This window comes from Podarcis bocagei (assembly GCF_964188305.1).
Source record: "Podarcis bocagei genome assembly, chromosome: Z".
NCBI lineage: Eukaryota > Metazoa > Chordata > Lepidosauria > Squamata > Lacertidae > Podarcis > Podarcis bocagei.
The window spans coordinates 9,357,287-9,373,842 of NC_138140.1; the positions used below are offsets into that span (position 1 = coordinate 9,357,287).

At 45.7% G+C, this 16,556-nt stretch overlaps 2 protein-coding genes across 15 annotated transcripts in view; one reads left to right on the forward strand and one right to left on the reverse strand.

Annotated features, from left to right (window-relative positions):
* SLC31A2 (solute carrier family 31 member 2) overlaps window positions 1-16,556 on the forward strand; it is a 537,879-nt gene that overhangs the window by 296,875 nt on the left and 224,448 nt on the right. The gene's annotated exons all lie outside the window — the stretch shown is intronic.
* Window positions 1-16,556, reverse strand: part of CACNA1B (calcium voltage-gated channel subunit alpha1 B) — a 345,062-nt gene that overhangs the window by 14,948 nt on the left and 313,558 nt on the right. For 7 of the 14 annotated variants that reach the window (XM_081179581.1, XM_081179579.1, XM_081179580.1 and 4 more), the window contains 6 exons: window positions 7,387-7,495; window positions 6,221-6,325; window positions 5,153-5,265; window positions 4,580-4,701; window positions 2,307-2,448; window positions 396-506 (listed from right to left, as the gene is read on the reverse strand). In XM_081179581.1, the coding sequence (XP_081035707.1) occupies window positions 396-506; window positions 2,307-2,448; window positions 4,580-4,701; window positions 5,153-5,265; window positions 6,221-6,325; window positions 7,387-7,495 (702 nt within the window). Of the gene's footprint in view, window positions 1-356; window positions 507-2,306; window positions 2,449-4,579; window positions 4,702-5,152; window positions 5,266-6,220; window positions 6,326-7,386; window positions 7,496-16,556 lie in introns of all 14 variants that reach the window. The other 7 variants (XM_081179591.1, XM_081179590.1, XM_081179589.1 and 4 more) reach the window with 1 other exon arrangement.

Sequence of the window (16,556 nt, forward strand, 5' to 3'; positions counted from 1 at the left end):
TCTGTTTTTACTGAAGAAAGCCGAGTCTGTAGAATGCCAGGCTTTTTGGTGATAGATATATGAAAAGTTATGGATCCCTATGATTAGATGCATACTTACATACCACAAAACCAGCAAACAAAGTTGCCTAGCAAGTAGGATCTGGAGCCTGTTGCTTTTCTGTTGACTGCGGATGGATCTCAGAGAAGCTGTCTGTAATGGGGAATGCTTGCTCCAGATCACACCACAATTATTTATATGATCGGTAAATGCATAATCAAATTGCCCACTGCAGCACTCACATTGATAAACCTCCCAAAGGTCTTCCAGGTGACAAGACAAACAGACAGAAAGAAGGTGTTAAATCGCTGACTTACTGTAAGTCTTCCATTGCCAGTTAAGCCTCCTGCGCTCACCTGAGTTTCTGCTGCCAGGCGGGGCATGGAGGCAGCTCGCCCCTGGCTCTCCAGGCCAGGCTGGTGCTCACCATTGGCCATTGTTGGACTGATCTCTCGCATTTCTACTACCTGAGAGAAATAGGGGCAGAAGCACAGGAGTAAGCAGGGAGCTGGCAAAAGAAAAAAAGTTCTCAGTAATCATGGTAAATTACTTGCTGCATCCTCAGAGGTAGAGGTGAGATATCAAGGGCCCCTCTGCTTGCTCAGCTGAGCTCAGTGGTGTTTAGCTCCTTAAAGGTAAAGGTAAAGGTACCCCTGACCGTTAGGTCCAATCGTGGATGACTCTGGGGTTGTGGCGCTCATCTCGCTTTCAGGCCAAGGGAGCCGGCATTTGTCCGCAGACAGCTTCCAGATCATGTGGCCAGCATGACTAAGCCACTTCTGGCAAACCAAGCAGCGCACAGAAACACTGTTTACCTTCCCGCCGGAGAGCTACCTATTTATCTACTTGCACTTGATGTGCTTTCGAACTAGGTGGGCAGGAGCTGGGACTGAGCAATGGGGGCTCACCCTGTTGAAGGGATTCGAACTGCTGACCTTCCGATCGGCAAGCCCCAGGCTCTGGGGCTTAGACCACAGCACCACCCACGTGACTTCTATTTATACCCAAGACAATTCAATTTATATACACGACAATTCAACACAGTGGTGGAGCATATGCTAAAGCCGCCCAGGTCATGCATGTGGGGTACATCCACAAGGGGGATGGAGAGCAGAGGGAGCCCCCTGCGGCTTGCTTTGCAAAACAGCATGGGGGAGCTCACTTGCATGCTACAACCCAGGCGAGAAGAGGGGTGAGGAAGCTGCTACCAGCTTTGTTCCTACTCTCTGCCCCCAGGTCAGACCTGACCCAAGAGTGGAGCTGCTCCCTTGTGCATTGCAAACCAGAAGAGTGGGCTGCAGCATTGCTGCCTACTCTTTTCTCTCCATCCCTGGGTCCACCCCTGGGTCAGGCTAGCCCTGGAAGTGGAGCAGCCGTGGCCAGGTGCAAGAAAGCTGCCACAGCCCAGGAAGTGGGTGGCAGTGTTACCACCAACTCTACTCTCTCTGCTCCCAGGTTAGACTTGACCTAGGAATGGAGCTGTGGCTGGTGCTATTGAGCTGTTGTGTGAGGAAGCTGTCTCCACAGCTTCCACGTATGCCCCTTCAAAACATGCACCCAGTGACACCCCCACACCATGCTACGCCACTGATTCAGTAATGTAGTCCCAAGGGTAATGATACCAACTCCATTACAGTGGCAGGGAGTGCTCCAGCCCCTCTGCCAGTCAATTTTTAATCTTCTTATGCAATGATATTGTATTATGTAATTTGGCAGTTCAATTTTCCTGTAAATCACTTTGGGGCACCTTTCACTTGTATAAAGCAATATTGCATAATAAATTAAATTGCAATGGGGTGTTCCATGCAGTGTAATCAATGGAAAGTTGTTTTAGCATCCATATGCAATGTTTCTCTAGATTCCAAACTGAGATTGATTCAACAAAAAAATGGAAGTTTCAGGCACACTGGATTCCACAGCTTCTTTATAAGGAGGAACTGGCCAGTTTGCTAGGGGCTGGTGATGCAATCAGAATAAAGCATCAAGGCATATGCTGTGGGCATGTGTTGGAGTATCTTCCCTTCTGTCAGAAATTGTTTGCATTTTTTAAATTGCCTTTTCAAGCACTGGCTTCAGTACACAGAATATGGGAAGGGGGAGAGGTCTTGTCCTTTGTCTTAGGGAGCAACATTTCTCGGACCAGGCCTGCTGTTCTGTTCTGCCAGATGATAGCAGATTGGAAAGTACATTTCATTGGTGTAGCAGGGCTTTTGGGATTAGCCCAATGAAGGCCTCCTCCTGTACCAAACAGTAAATTTAACCTTCACCTGTTTGCTTGTCTGCTCAGTGGGAATTTCTTCTGAATGGCCACGCTCAAATGCTGGTGTCCTCGTTTCGTAAAACACATCCTGAGTCCGTTGAGTCCCCCATGAAACAGACTCCTTGATTCCTCCTCCCTCTGGCGTTGGTCTGTCATGCAAGGGAGGGAGGGAGGGAGGGAGGGAGAGAGAGAGAGAGAGAGAGAGAGAGAGAGAGAGAGAGAGAGAGAGAGAGAGGACTTGCAAAGAATGCAATACTATAGACCAAAATCTTGGTACATTGCACCATCTCTGGTGGGACTTGTCCAAAAGCACAGAAATGGACCCAGGATTAGCTTTGCTCTCCTAACTCATAAGGTTAGTCTTGTAAGAACCTTATAAACCACCTCCTTCTGGCAGCATGCATGGAGCTAGGGTAACATTAGAAAGATGCAGAGGGCTTTTCTTGGCCAGAACTCCCTGGAACTTACCGTATTTTTCGCCCTATAGGACGCACATTTTCCCCTCCAAAAATGAAGGGGGAATGTGTGTGCGTCCTATGGGGCGAGTGCAGGCTTTCGGTGAAGCCCGGAGAGCGAGAGGGGTCAGTGCGCACCGACCCCTCTTGCTCTCCAGGCTTCAGGAAGCTATCCGCAAGTCTTGCAAGCCCGGCGGGATGTCCCGCGGGCTCGCAAGGCTTGCGGGCAGCAGCCTGCAGCCCAAAAGCTGGGGGACAGCGGGGAGGCGCAGCGCCGCCACCCCGCTATTCCCCGACCTGATCTGGAGGCTGGCGGGGGGAGAAGCAAGCTTGCTTCTCCCCCCCCCCCGCCAGCCCCACGAGCTCGGGGGATAGCGGGGTGGCGGAGCGCCGCCACCCTGCTATTCCCCGACCTGATCTGGAGGCTGGCGGGGGGGAGAAGCAAGCTTGCTTCTCCCCCCGCCAGCCCCACAAGCTCGGGGGATAGCGCCGCCACCCCGCTATTCCCCGACCTGATCTGGAGGCTGGCAGGGGGAGAAGCAGGCTTGCTTCTCCCCCCACCAGCCCCACAAGCTCGGGGGATAGCGTGGTGGCGGAGTGCCGCCACCCCGCTATTCCCCGACCTGATCTGGAGGCTGGGGGGGGGAGAAGCAAGTTTGCTTCTCCCCCCGCCAGCCCCACAAACTCAGGGGGCAGCGGGGCAAGCTGTCCCTGAAGGCAGAATAGGGAGACGGAGCGCTCCGTCTCCCTCTTCTAGCTTGGGGATGGCTGCACAAACCTGGGGGGGGGGGAAATAAAAAAATTTCCCTTGATTTCGCCCCCAAAAAACTAGGTGCGTCCTGTGGGCCGGTGCGTCCTATAGGGCGAAAAATACGGTAGTTCTGGCACCTCTCAGGTGGGCGCCATTGCCATTCTAAGAGAATGAGGGACATGTTCATGGTGAGTTCCAGCACCTCTTTTTCTCGAAAAATAGTGCTGGTATGATAGGGTATGGCTTTGACTGATAAGCTTACACAATGCTGTAGAGTGACGTACAGACAAACAATCCAAAATATACTTTGATTATGGCTGCTTTATATTTATTTCTGTGAGGGATTCTTTAGCTGTGATTCCAGTATTGCGGGGGATTGGACCAGACGACTCTGAGGGTTCCTTCCAACTCTACAATTCTGTGATTTGATGCTATTATTTTCTGCTTTATACTCATCATGCTGTGTTTTGCTTCATACCTGGTGACTGATACTCATTATTTGCTGTTTGTATTGTTTCATGTTATACATAATAAAACACATATATCTAAACAATGCAATACTGTAGATAAAGCAGGCTGGGGAAACCCTTCCTTGCAGACAACAAACAAACCACAAAGTCAGGTAGTTAGCAGCTTCAGGTTAAGAAGGACCTAGTTATCACTCAGGTGGCAAACCTGTGCTCAAGCCATGTAACTTCAGACTGCAGGTGGGGACAGACATGATGGAACACTGCTCCATCTTAAAAAATGAAATCAATCTCCACACTTAGAAAACCAGCGTATCAGGGAACAAGTTAGACAGAAAAAGAAATGGGGAAAGCTGTAGCCCTCAGTATGTTGTAGGACTCTTAATTCCCATCATTCTTGATCACTGACCACAGCTTATCCACCCTTGAGCTAAAAAACTTGTGACACTAGTTTTCTAAATGCAAGGAATTTTGGTGTGCAGAAACAAATTCCATCAGGTGAGCTCCTTCACCCCACCTGCACTCTGAATAGGCACAGCTTCAGAGCCAGCTCGGCCACTTCAGTGAGAATTTAGCCAAAAATAGTGAGAACTTTCTGGGTACTCACAAGGCACCTCCATTGTTGAGAGAAGCAGAGCTCTTTTGGCGCAGGAAAGCATTAGGGAATACTGAAGGCTGGCTTTGTTCAAGCGCTGCTTTCAATGGGTGGAAAAGGGACACGGTTCCAGTCTGCAAGGTGGAAGGAAGCAAGGATTATCTGCTCTGGTAACAATTCATACAGTGCTGTCACAAAGGTAGAGGTTGGCAGTTATTCTGGACAGAGGTTCCTCCTTATCCCTGCCTGGCAAATCCCTCAGCAATAAAGCTGTGCAAATCTTATCTGTTCCTTAGTAGGGAGCTGCAGTTTAGTGTAAGGGTGGGATACCTTTTTCACCCTGAGCGCCAGTGGAGGGTGAGGCCAGAGGCAACTACTGCAATTTTCTGATGTCTATGCTCTGGTAATCTCTAGGTTAGATGTGATTTGTTATATGTTACTACAAGCCAATAACCATCAGGCCATGGTAAAACTAAACAAGATTCTATTAGCTGATTGTACTGCCCCTACGGGTCAGCAAAGTTTGGCTCATTGTTGATCTCCACAGTGACATAGTGGCAGTGAAGGGTGCAAAAGACTGTTTACCTGGCAAAGACCTCCAGGTGCTGGATGGGCAGGATCTCGAGTGTTCTTGTTCTGTTTGTAGAAGTCAAATATCATCAAGGCTGCATAGACTTTCCCCACTGTCATGGCTTCAGCTGGACAAAGAAACAAAAAAGTGAAAAACAAAATAAGAGGGGAAAAAGATGGGGTGAACAGAATTGATGAATAGCAAAAGGTGAAGGCAGTGGGAGGAGGAGTCAGTATGAATGGAAATCTTAGATGCTGATGAGTTGGGTGGGGAGCTATCCTAATTCTTTCTTAGCCCAAACCTATTGTTTAAAATCAAAATGAGGCCACCAAAAAATTATTCCTCCCATATCCAATCTTAAATTTAGTTCTCCACATTTCTGTAGCAATCCGCATTTCAGTGTAAAATTTATCCAACTATACAGCTTTTTGCAAGCAATTTTCCCCAGTATAATGCGATACTAATGTGATACTTTTCAAGCATGCCTTCCCCCAATATGTGAATTTTTTTACTTATTGGCTGGGGAACTGCATTGCAAAATTCAGAGGTGTGTAGGAGAGACAATATGGAGTAGTGGTTAGAGTGTCAGACTAGCTTGCCTCATAGGGTTGTTGTAAGGATAGGGTGGGGAGCAGGAGAACCATGGATGTTATCTTGAACTCCTTGGAGGAAAGGTGGGATAGAGATGTAATAATAAATAAAGTCGGGGGGTGGGAGAAGGAGAAGCAGGTCCCCATCTCACTCCTGCCCCCCAAGCACATGATTGTGTAGGGCTCCCAAACAGATTCAGCACCTGGATTTCCTCCATCTAGATCAGAGTGGGGGCCCTTGCGCAGTGACCTATTTCCTACTCTCCTTATCTTCCCATCTAGTATATAGCAATAAAGTACTGACAGCCAGGCCTGGGCCTAAGCCCTTAAAGCACTGTACAGCACATCAAGAAGAGGAATTCAGGAAGATGTCCTTTTTCCTTGCTTTGCTGAAGCATCCCCATAGCTTGCCTATCCCTGCTAAAACATTTCTCAGTGTAAATGTTAATGCTTATGCCGTCAATGTGGTACAAAGGGAAATATGGGACTTACGTTTATGAGGTGGTACTAGCAGATCCAAGGTCTTTGGTGAAAGATTGGGCCAAACCAGCGAGATCTCCTTCCTTAGCTCGATGTCACACTGGAGCTGCAGGACCCCTGCCATGCCATGGGCCAAGTGATATAAAGGAAGAAAATGTTTCATTCACAGACCAGGCTCCATATGAAGAGCCATGTTGGACCAGAGCAAAGGCTTATAAAGCAAAGTACGCCTTTTTCTTGAAGTGATCAACCAGATGTCCCAATGGGAAGCCCACAGGAAGGACCACATGATTCCCAATATCTGACATTCAGATATGCCTCTGATACGGGAGGTAATATAGCCAGCTGTTATGACTAGTAGCCATTGATAAAACATACCCTCCACGAATTTGTATAAACTTCTTTTAAAGCCTTCTAAATTGGTGGCCATCATGAGATTGTGTGAGAACAAATCCTATAGCTTAACTATTATATGAAGTACTTTCTTTTGCCTGCCCTGAATCTGCAAGCACTCAGCTTTCTTGGATGGTCCCAAGGAAAGGCATTATTCCTACCCTGTGGGGAGGGTATTATTATGAGGAAGGGTATTATTCCTACTCTGCAGGAAGTTTGAAAAGGGAAAAAGAGAGCACAGTAGAGAATAGCTCCTCTTCCATGGAGGGGAAGAAGACTGGGCAATGTCAACGCTCTTACTACTTCTATGAAGAGAAAAGCTCTTCCAGAATGCACCAAAGTACTGAATCAGATCACTGATTGATTTAGCTCAGTCTGCACTGATTGGTAGCAGTTCTACAGGTTTCAGATAGGAGGTCTGTCCTCAGACACATGGAGTATTGAACCAGGGATCTTCTACATACAAAGTAGATGTGCTACCACTGAGCTTGGTGAAGCTAATGCACGGCTATGGAACCTGTGATCCTCCAGATGCTACTTGACTCAGAGTTCCAGTGACCCTAGGCCAGCATGTTCAGGGATTATGGGAAATATAGTCCAACAACATCTGGAAGTCCTGGTCTAGTAAAATGGAAATTTGCTCAGATATCTTGCTTTAAAATCTGAAAATTGCCCATTTTCATACATCAATTTTGAAAATGTATGGACCAAAGTCTCCATCCCCATGCCCCATTCATTCCTATTCATGCAATTATGATATTTTAAGCCAGCTGCTGCTGTCTCACCTGATGCAAGTTTGATTTCCAGGGCAGTGCGGATCAAGGCCATCAGCGTAGATGTGAAGTGGACGCTCAAGTCATCATTTGAGATTGGCATATTCATCCTTACCAAGCGCTGAGAGACAGACAGGCTTCTATCAATGCTGATCAACTTATTTCCCCTCCCCAAACCTCATACTCGCCCACCCTACTTTCTAGTACTCAGTTTCATTCCTCCCCAGAGTAAGCTTGATTACCAAGAGCTGACATTCCACAATGCTAACTTTTCATATGCTGACGTAGGTAACAAGCCCCAGATGGGGAAAATAAATACCCACAATCTCCATAGGTTCCAATATTCCAACATCAGGGGAGGGGTGTTTCTAGGACTAAGGTGAAACTTTGAATCTCCCTTGTTATTTTTGCTATGGGATACAGCATGCTGGTTAAGTAATTTTGTTATATTTATAGTATTGAAATATGCTTTTGCATATTATGTTTTTGTTTTGCAATGTTATTATGAAGTCATTTTTGTAGTGTTTGTTTGAAATGCATCCCTGTTTATTGTAAGCTGCTTGGAGCATGATTTCTTTTTGTGTGTGCAAAAGCAGCATACAAATAAAATGAATGTATGAATGAATTCTGAGCTTCACTTATGTATTGGAAACTCTCAGCTATAACCTAAATCTGTCTTTCTATACCTTAAAACCATCACACCCTGCATTTCCCTCCTTGGACAGAGTGACCAGCTCTTCTTTCTGTGTTTTAGTACTTCAAAAATGTCAGCATGGCAGCATTTAAAAATAAATAAATCTTTGGCCTAATAACATACAAAGAGTCCTGCAGGATCAAGCCAAAGACCCATCTTAGACCAGCTTTCTGCTTTCACAGTCGCCAGCTAGATGCCTCTGGGAAGACCATGAACAGGACTCTTCCCTGCTTGTTGTTTCCATTAACTGGTATCAAGAGACATGCCTATTTTCTACATCTACTATTGGAGATAGTATCATGGCTAGCAGCCATCAATAGTCTTATCATTCTTGCCATACAGGGTGCTTTTATGCAAGGTTTTATAGTCAATACCCCCCCAACTCGAATCCTGGGAATTGTACATTGCCCAGGGCTTTCTGGGGATATGGAATAACTATTAAACAGAGGAGACTATTGCATTGGGGTGGGTGGTGCACTGCCCCGCTAGCTTCAGCCTGTCCTCAACCATGCCCCCAAATGCCTGCCTCTTTCCTTCCCTCCCATCTCTGATGCTCTCTCACATCTCTGCCTCCCAAAGGCTTGCACAGCTGTTTGTTTCAGCAGCCCTGGCTACAAGCTCCCCAGGTGAAGGATGCCTTTGAGTCTAGCCAGGGGGTGGAGCAGTGGGAGGAGGCACCTCTCTTGGGGGCGGGCAGCTCAGAGACCAGGGGTAGCAGCTCCAACTGCCCAGAGGACTCCCAAGGAGAGGGGAGAAGAAAGAAGGCTGAGAGAACAATCCATAAGGGAGAGGGTTTGAAAGGGGGTGAGTGGATGCCAGCTCTTCAGGCAAGGGATGACATAACTGGGCTCCTGAGCCCCACAGGTGTGCAACAGAAAGAATGTAGTTGGTCAAGGGAGCCGTGGACTCAGAAAGGTTGAAAACCTCTACATGAAACCATTGATAAACTATTGCCTGTACGAAGCATGTCCTCAAAGGTACTATCTAGAAACTAGCGAACTGTCAGTGAGCTCTTGGGGAATAATTGCTGACAGAGAGGAAATAAAGCATGAAATGAGTGATAGTACTTCAGGAATAGCAGCCACCCCCTTAGTCCATGAGAAACACACCTAGGCACCAAAGCAATTCAAAACATGCTGGCTTGAATGCAAAGTAGTGCTAAATCTCTTGTAGTGCTAAGGATTTACATTTGTGCAACAGAACTTCCCCTGTGTGCCCCCTAAACCTGAACTGGGATTTCCCTTACCCCCCAGAGCACATTTAGAGAGTGCATAGGGTGGGTCTGGGAAAAGAAGAGAAAGTTCCATTGCATTAATGGAACGAGGGCATCAGATACCACCTGTTAAATTCCAATTAAGCTCCCCACAACACAGATCTAATTTGCCACCCACTTTTTGCTGTCGTCAGCACAGAAAATGTTAGCAGCAGAATCCTACCTTCTTTAATGCAGCCCCATGGTCCAAACTTACTCAGACAGTCCCACTGAATCCATTGCAGTGAGTGACAGGGAAAAAGAAAGGGGGGGAAATGCTTGGAAGTGAAAGAAAAGCCAGTGTGTGTGTGTGTGTGTGTGTGTGTGTGTGTATGTATTTCTCTCAGGAGAGCTGTATCCTAATCCAGTTGGGGGGCTTGGAAATGAGCATCAATTAGCCAGAAGGAAGCCTATATCCCCCCCCCAAATCTCAGAAGACCTGGTTTTTGTGTTGTTAGTAATCTGAGGTTGTTATTCAGATCCATGCAACTCCTGCCTGTGAATTTATCTACACTTACTTTTTGCCCTGCTCTGGCGCTGTGGGTTAAACCACAGAGCCTAGGACTTGCCTATCAGAAGGTCAGCGGTTTGAATCCCCGTGACGGGGTGAGCTCCCGTTGCTCGGTCCCTGCTCCTGCCAACCTAGCAGTTCGAAAGCACGTCAAAATGCAAGTAGATAAATAGGTACCGCCCTGGCGGGAAGGTAAACGGTGTTTCCTTGTGCTCCTCTGGTTCGCCAGAAGCCGCTTAGTCATGCTGGCCACATGATCCGGAAGCTGTACGCTGGTTCCCTCAGCCAGTAAAGCGAGATGAGCGCCGCAACCCCAGAGTCGGCCACGACTGGACCTAATGGTCAGGGGTCCCTTTACCTTTACCTTTCCAGGCACAGGTTGTGCTTTAAAGTTCTAGGTCCAAGCACTCATTTTATTTGCCCCACAGCTTTCCTCACAAAACCCCAGTCTTTAAAGCTGAAGTGCAACAAACAGAATTTAGGGTTTTCTGCAGATTGTTGCTTGGACATGGAGCTTAAAAGTGGGGACTATGCCTGGAAAGTACAGAGGAAAGGTAAGTGTGGATAAGCCCTGCAAGAATGAGGAACTGCTGCATGTTTCACCCCATTGCCAGATTTTGTTTCTTATGGTAACTCACAAAAAGGACTGAAAGATGTGATCTAGGGAATCTTCTGCAACAGATTTCTCTCTGTGTGTGATCAGAGCATTTTCTGAGATGGTTCAGATGGCAGTCAATGGAGCCCTAAAACTAGAGCTGAAGTAGAAGCTGCTTTGCTTACATCTTGTGTTTTGGAAGGCAAGCAGGACAGAGGCTAACAAGTAAAATGTGTGTCTGCATAGGGAAAGCCCATTTATATTTCTACAATGAGAAAAGATTGGTTCTCAGAAGGGAAGCTTCTTAAGTGCTCACTGTACATGTTTCCTTCCTGGCGTTTTCTCATCCATCCTTTATGACAGAGGAAGGAAATCATTCAGAGTGTAACCAAACCGCACACGAGAGAGAAAACTTTGTTCCAGTTAATGTTGTGAGCAAGGGTCAGACTGAGCTTCTCTGCTAAGGGAACTTACTATTAAATGTGCATAAACTACTTGAAAGGGGTGGGGAAACATCCAGGTCTGTTCTCTCAAACCACACAAGACAAGATATCTGGTTACACCTGCAAGCATCTTGTGGCTTAAAACCTGTAGCTCTCCAAATGTTTCATTGGGCTCCAACTCCCATCATTCCTAAGCACTGACCATGCTAGCTGGGGCTGATGAGAACTGAGAGACCATCTCTGCCATAAAATCAGGTAAGCCACAAGGTCTGGTGTGAAATATTCCACCCCTTTCTCTGTCTGTTCAGCTTTTATTAAAATAGAAGTAAGTTAGCAGCCCTCTTACTGAAGATATAAGGAGAAGTGTGCAGGCAATAGTCTACCCAATGGATCACTAATAAACTTCTTACTTCAATTCAAGGTTCCAGGTAAATGGAGGACAGTCTAGCTCCCCCATTTTCCATTTAATGTTTCCTGTCACTCCACATTCCCTGACTACTGAGGAATTTCAGTTTTCATTGGGCTTGTGCTTAGTGGTGGTGTTTGCAGATGTGCCGCCTTAGGACATTTTCCTTTGTTTTTCCTTTACTTCTGAAAGCCTTAGTGTTCCTCAAGCATGCTGATACCTCCATCATTGTTCCTCAGTGACCCCATTTTAGCTCTGATGAACATGTAAATTGCAGAAATCTTGCTCCTGTTTCCGATGGGATTCTCCAACATCCCTACCCCAGAACCCCTTTCATGCCTTTTCCTGTACACATGGATGTTGAGTGGAGCATGTGGCATAAGACCACCCTCTTCTTAATGCAGTCAATACAGATTCTAATTTTAAAAATGGAACTATGCTACAGAGAGAAAGAGCACCCCCTTTGGGAAGCCCCAGCACATCTCTGGGATGCAGCTCTCCTGTTACACCATAGAACAAAGCTGTAAATATATTACCACATGCACACCAAGGCAAGCAAGATAAAGTGTCATGCATGACGACTCTGCAGGGATTGGCTCTAGCCAGATGTCGCGAGAATATACAAGCACAGAGAGGGATGGGGCAACAGAAGGAGGTATAAAGGAGGAGATTGTAGCTCTTAAAAAGGTCCTAGAAGAGAAAAGACCACCTAGGCATAGGAATGTGGTTGATACAGAAAAAGATAGGGAGGAACCAGGATGCGGGAGACAAAACTCTGGATTGTAGCGTACTAGGTTTACTCAGCACAGACCCATTGAAATTTATGGGCCTAAATTAGCCATGCTTCTTCATTTCAATTGGTCTACTCTGAGTAAGGCTAACACTGACTATAAACTTCTGTGCTTCCTATCAAGGGATGGCTATTTGCACCTGCCTCACTTCATCCTCCAGCCCCAACAGCCTTTATAAGACAACAGTTTCCCACAGAAATCTGGGCCAAGGCGTATAGGATGGGTGGGGTACTGGTAGGTGCTACTGTTATTAGCTTTGGACCTACTTTTGGATCCAAAGTCTTGGGTATTTCTACTTGATCTTTTGGTGAGATGTATACTTGCTTTATGCTCACTTACATTGTAATGCAGGCTAAATGCATTGATTTTGTGTATTATTTTGCAGTGCTATACTTTTAAGAATTACGTTCATTATGGTACTACTGTATTTTGACAGGGTTGGTGAACCACTTTTGAGCACGGTTGTATCCTTTTTGACTCCACAGGCCAGATCTTAATCTTGTAGGACAAAATTGACAGGAGGGTATGGTTGCCCACCTGTCAGTCATCTGATTTCACTTTGAATGAACACTGTGTAGTGCTTTAAAGGGCCTGAGGCTTCAAGATTACTACCAATCAGCCAATGAGCAGGACAGCTGAACTCTACTTTCTGCAAGTATCCGCTGCACATGTTCTATTGGGACCTTGCTCATTCAGCTGATTCAGCAGGGTTTCAAATCAGGCCCATGAAACCATTTCCCCCAAACTCCACCTGCTGACAGTGACATGACTGCCAATGCACAGCCAGAAGCCTTAAAGGGCTCTGAGCTTTCAAGGCCATTTACATTACTCTGCTCCTTAGTGTTGTGGCCCCAGGGTCTAACAATACTCAGAAGAGTGTGAAGTCTAGGCTGCTCTATGTAGGTGCTGTTTTCTGCCATCACCCTCCTGCAGCATCTCCATCTTCCCAATCTCTCAGAAGTCAATGGATGCAAAATTGTGCAAGGGTTGATTGAAAAAGAAGAGTCAACTTCCCCTAGGGAAGCAGGACAAACTGCAATTGGCAGCCTACATAAGCTTTAGCTCCCTGCTGAGACAACGTCCTGCTATAGCAACAATACAGCCAGTGGGGCCCACTGGGAGCTGTCCATGGTCCTGAATTCACTGACTTCTGTTAAAGATTCACTAAGATTTTGCCTGACTTGACCTGAGTGTTCCTCCCAGAAGAAATTCAGCTTTCACTGCACCTGCTTCTCCTGTGAGCCTAAAGCCCTGAACAGGGTACAGGTTTTATGAGCCTCTCAATAGTATGATGTACTTAGATAGTGGCCATGGTAAGAAGGAGTTACTGAATGAATGCAACTGGCATCCCAGGCAACTGAATCTTGCTTATCCTGGGTTCATCAATGTAAATTCATCAGTGTCTTGCTTGCCTTCTCACTGCGTTCCTGCCTGCAAAATTGAGAGGCAAGAAACTATCATACAACTGAGCACAATCCACTTTCTGATTGATTAAATCCTTGTCTGGAGCAAATTAAAATGCATTAGTGAGTTCACTGAGCTCAAGTGAGCCAATGATTCTACAGCATTTACTTCTTAAGAGTGTATTTAAGGAAGCTTTTAAGGTGTCACCTATGTTTAATTTACTCTCTCCTTCAGAACCACCTCTTCTAATTAGCAACGAGTTAATTAAGTTAAAACTCTACACTGATCCTTATCCAGAAATGTAAAATATTGGTCAGTCTCTTAAAATAGAATGCTTGGTCACATAATTTTAAAGCTTCTATGCATTTTGGTTTATTATATAATTGCATTCAGATTTGCATAAATTTATTTTATATTATTTTATATTAATATTTATTAAAAGAGGGGCAATTGTAATTTATTATTATTATTTTAAAATTGTATACTGCCCTATACCCACAGGTATCAGGGTGGTTCACGACATAAAAACACAATATAAAAATACAAAATACATAATAAAAACAAAATAAAAATTACAACCCAGTAATCCCCCCTGCCCAACACATTTTAAAATGGCATTGGATGTCAATCAGCTAGAGGCTTGGTCAAAGATGGACTTTGCATTTTAAGTTTGTTTTTGTTGCATATAGTTGTATTTGGAGCTAAGTTTTATTTGTGTTACCTTGTGATGCTTCCATAATGTTAACCTTTTGTTTTGTGATGGTCTGATGACTAAATACAAATAAACAAACCTGATCTGATCTGAATAGACTGTTGCAGAAAGGCAATGCAAAAGTTTGCAGCTGTTTTGTTAACATGGGAATCTCTTACTCTGCTTGCACTGGAACAAAGGTGAATCACTGTTTCTGTAGTTACTGGAGGATTGTTTTACATCCATACTCTCTAGGAACAAATTTTCTCTGCAGGAAATAATTTCCCTTCCACAAAGAGGATCATGTTCATTTAAGACAAAGATCCCATTCTGTTTGGACTTAGGTCCTGCAGGGGAAGCGGTAGCAATTAGCAGAGTTTATGCCAGTCAATTCAGGACCCCGGGCAGCTCCCAGTAGGTCTTCCTAGTTGAGCTGTAGAATATGTTGTCCCAGCAAAGGGCCAGACACGTGAAGGTTTAAGAAGGTTTGCAGCACTTTTCTTTCTAGTGGCTCGATCGCCTGCAAGAACTATCTACAATCCTTAAAGGATTTGTAGCTGAATCTTCAGTTCCATGCACCTGTGTGTTTGAGAAGCTGGAGAAGCTGCAGGGATGTCACTCCCAGAGTTTGATGGGTGAACCGCATCCTCAGGCAGGTACAATGTAGAATGGGTGTACCAGGGTTGAACACATCTACTGCTTTGACTTGAACATATTAATACAGAAAGTAGTGCCATGAAAAATCAGTTCTCAATCTACATAGCAGGGGTAGATGATCAACTAATCTCCGTATGTTTTGGACTACAACTCCAGAGACCATGCTGTCTTGGGCTGATGGAAATGGTAGCCCAACACACCTGGAGGACACAGCTTGTCTATCCCTGCATTCCAGATGCAGTGCCTTTCCCTTGCATTCTGAAGTGGTACAGTCCTAGGAGAACTGTTTCACATGCTTTTTCTGAAGAAACATGTTGGCTTTCAGTGAACACAGAGATGGAGGCAATGCACCCTAAGGATTTGTTAAGTCTAAGCACATGTTGCCATGAAGACAGCTTTGTTTAGGAATAATTGGTCTCTTACTTGATGCAGACAGAAAAGGAAGGGGAAAGGTAGAATCCAAAAAATGAACCAGGATATAAATATATTTATGGACAGGTAGAAACTCAGCTAGCTAGAAAGGTGTAATGGGCACCACAGCTGTAATGACTTAGTCAGAGATGCAGAATGTTTCAAACTAGAACAGGGGTGTCAAACTCAAATGGATTTAAATGGCTTCATTTCTTAACCCACAGGAGCCCGGAGACTCACCCATAAATTCCCCTTCCCATAAAATATTAAATTTACATTCTCTCTCCCTCCTTGCCATCTTGCATAAGAGGCACCAATAGAGGTGGACTTCCAGGTCTCTTAAAGGGAAGGTGACAGATTGATAGGAGAACACTGAGTCAAACCATGGGAACATAGGAAGCTGCCTTGTACTCAGTGAGACCACTGGTTCAGATAACTCATTATTGTCTACACTGAACTGGCAGCTACTCTCTAGAGTTTCAAGCTTGGTGTCTCTCCCAGCCCTACCTGGAGACACAGTGGATTGAACATGGGGCTTTCCGCATGCAAGACAAATGCACTAACATTGGTCCATCTAGCTCAGAATTTTCTATCCTGATTGGTAATGAGTCTACAGAATTTCAGAGGGGAGTCTGTCTCAGACCTACCTGGAGGTGCCAAGGAGTGAACCTAGGATGTTCTATATTATCCTACCAATAAGCTATGGCCCCTCCACCAGTAACACTTTGGTGGAGCATGAACCCCTTTTAAATGTTCAGCCTTCGAGCACTTGGATTTGAGTACACAAACTCTCCAAAGCCCCTACCTGAACTCTGCATGCCTATGGGGGCACTTAGAATCTGCCTGCTGCTTGAACCCAAAGGACCAAGTAGGAGATCCAGTTATAGGACCCTATGGGCACAGCTCCACATTTCTGAAAGCCGTGTGATGGCAGTGGAGGTTGCCCAATTAAGGCGAGTAAGGCAGTGCCACCACTAAACTCAATCTGCCCTCAGATGGCCTCCATCTACCTGCCTTCTTAATTACAATCAGCCAAAGCGGTGGCTATTACTGCCAGCTTCCACCTCTTCAGTCTCAGTTTTGTCCTTGTAGAACTCAGCAAAGAGGAGGATGGGGGAAAGGCCACAATTAGTTGGCTTTGCCTATTACAGTGGTGCCCCACAAGACGAACGCCTCGCAAAACGAAAAACTCGCAAGATGAAAGAGTTTTCCGTTTTTGAGTCGTTCCGCAAGACGAATTTCCCTATGGGCTTGCTTCGCAAGAAGAAAGCCCATAGGGAAATCTCCGGGGACCTGTTTTAAATTGCTGGCGGTCGGGAGCAAAGAC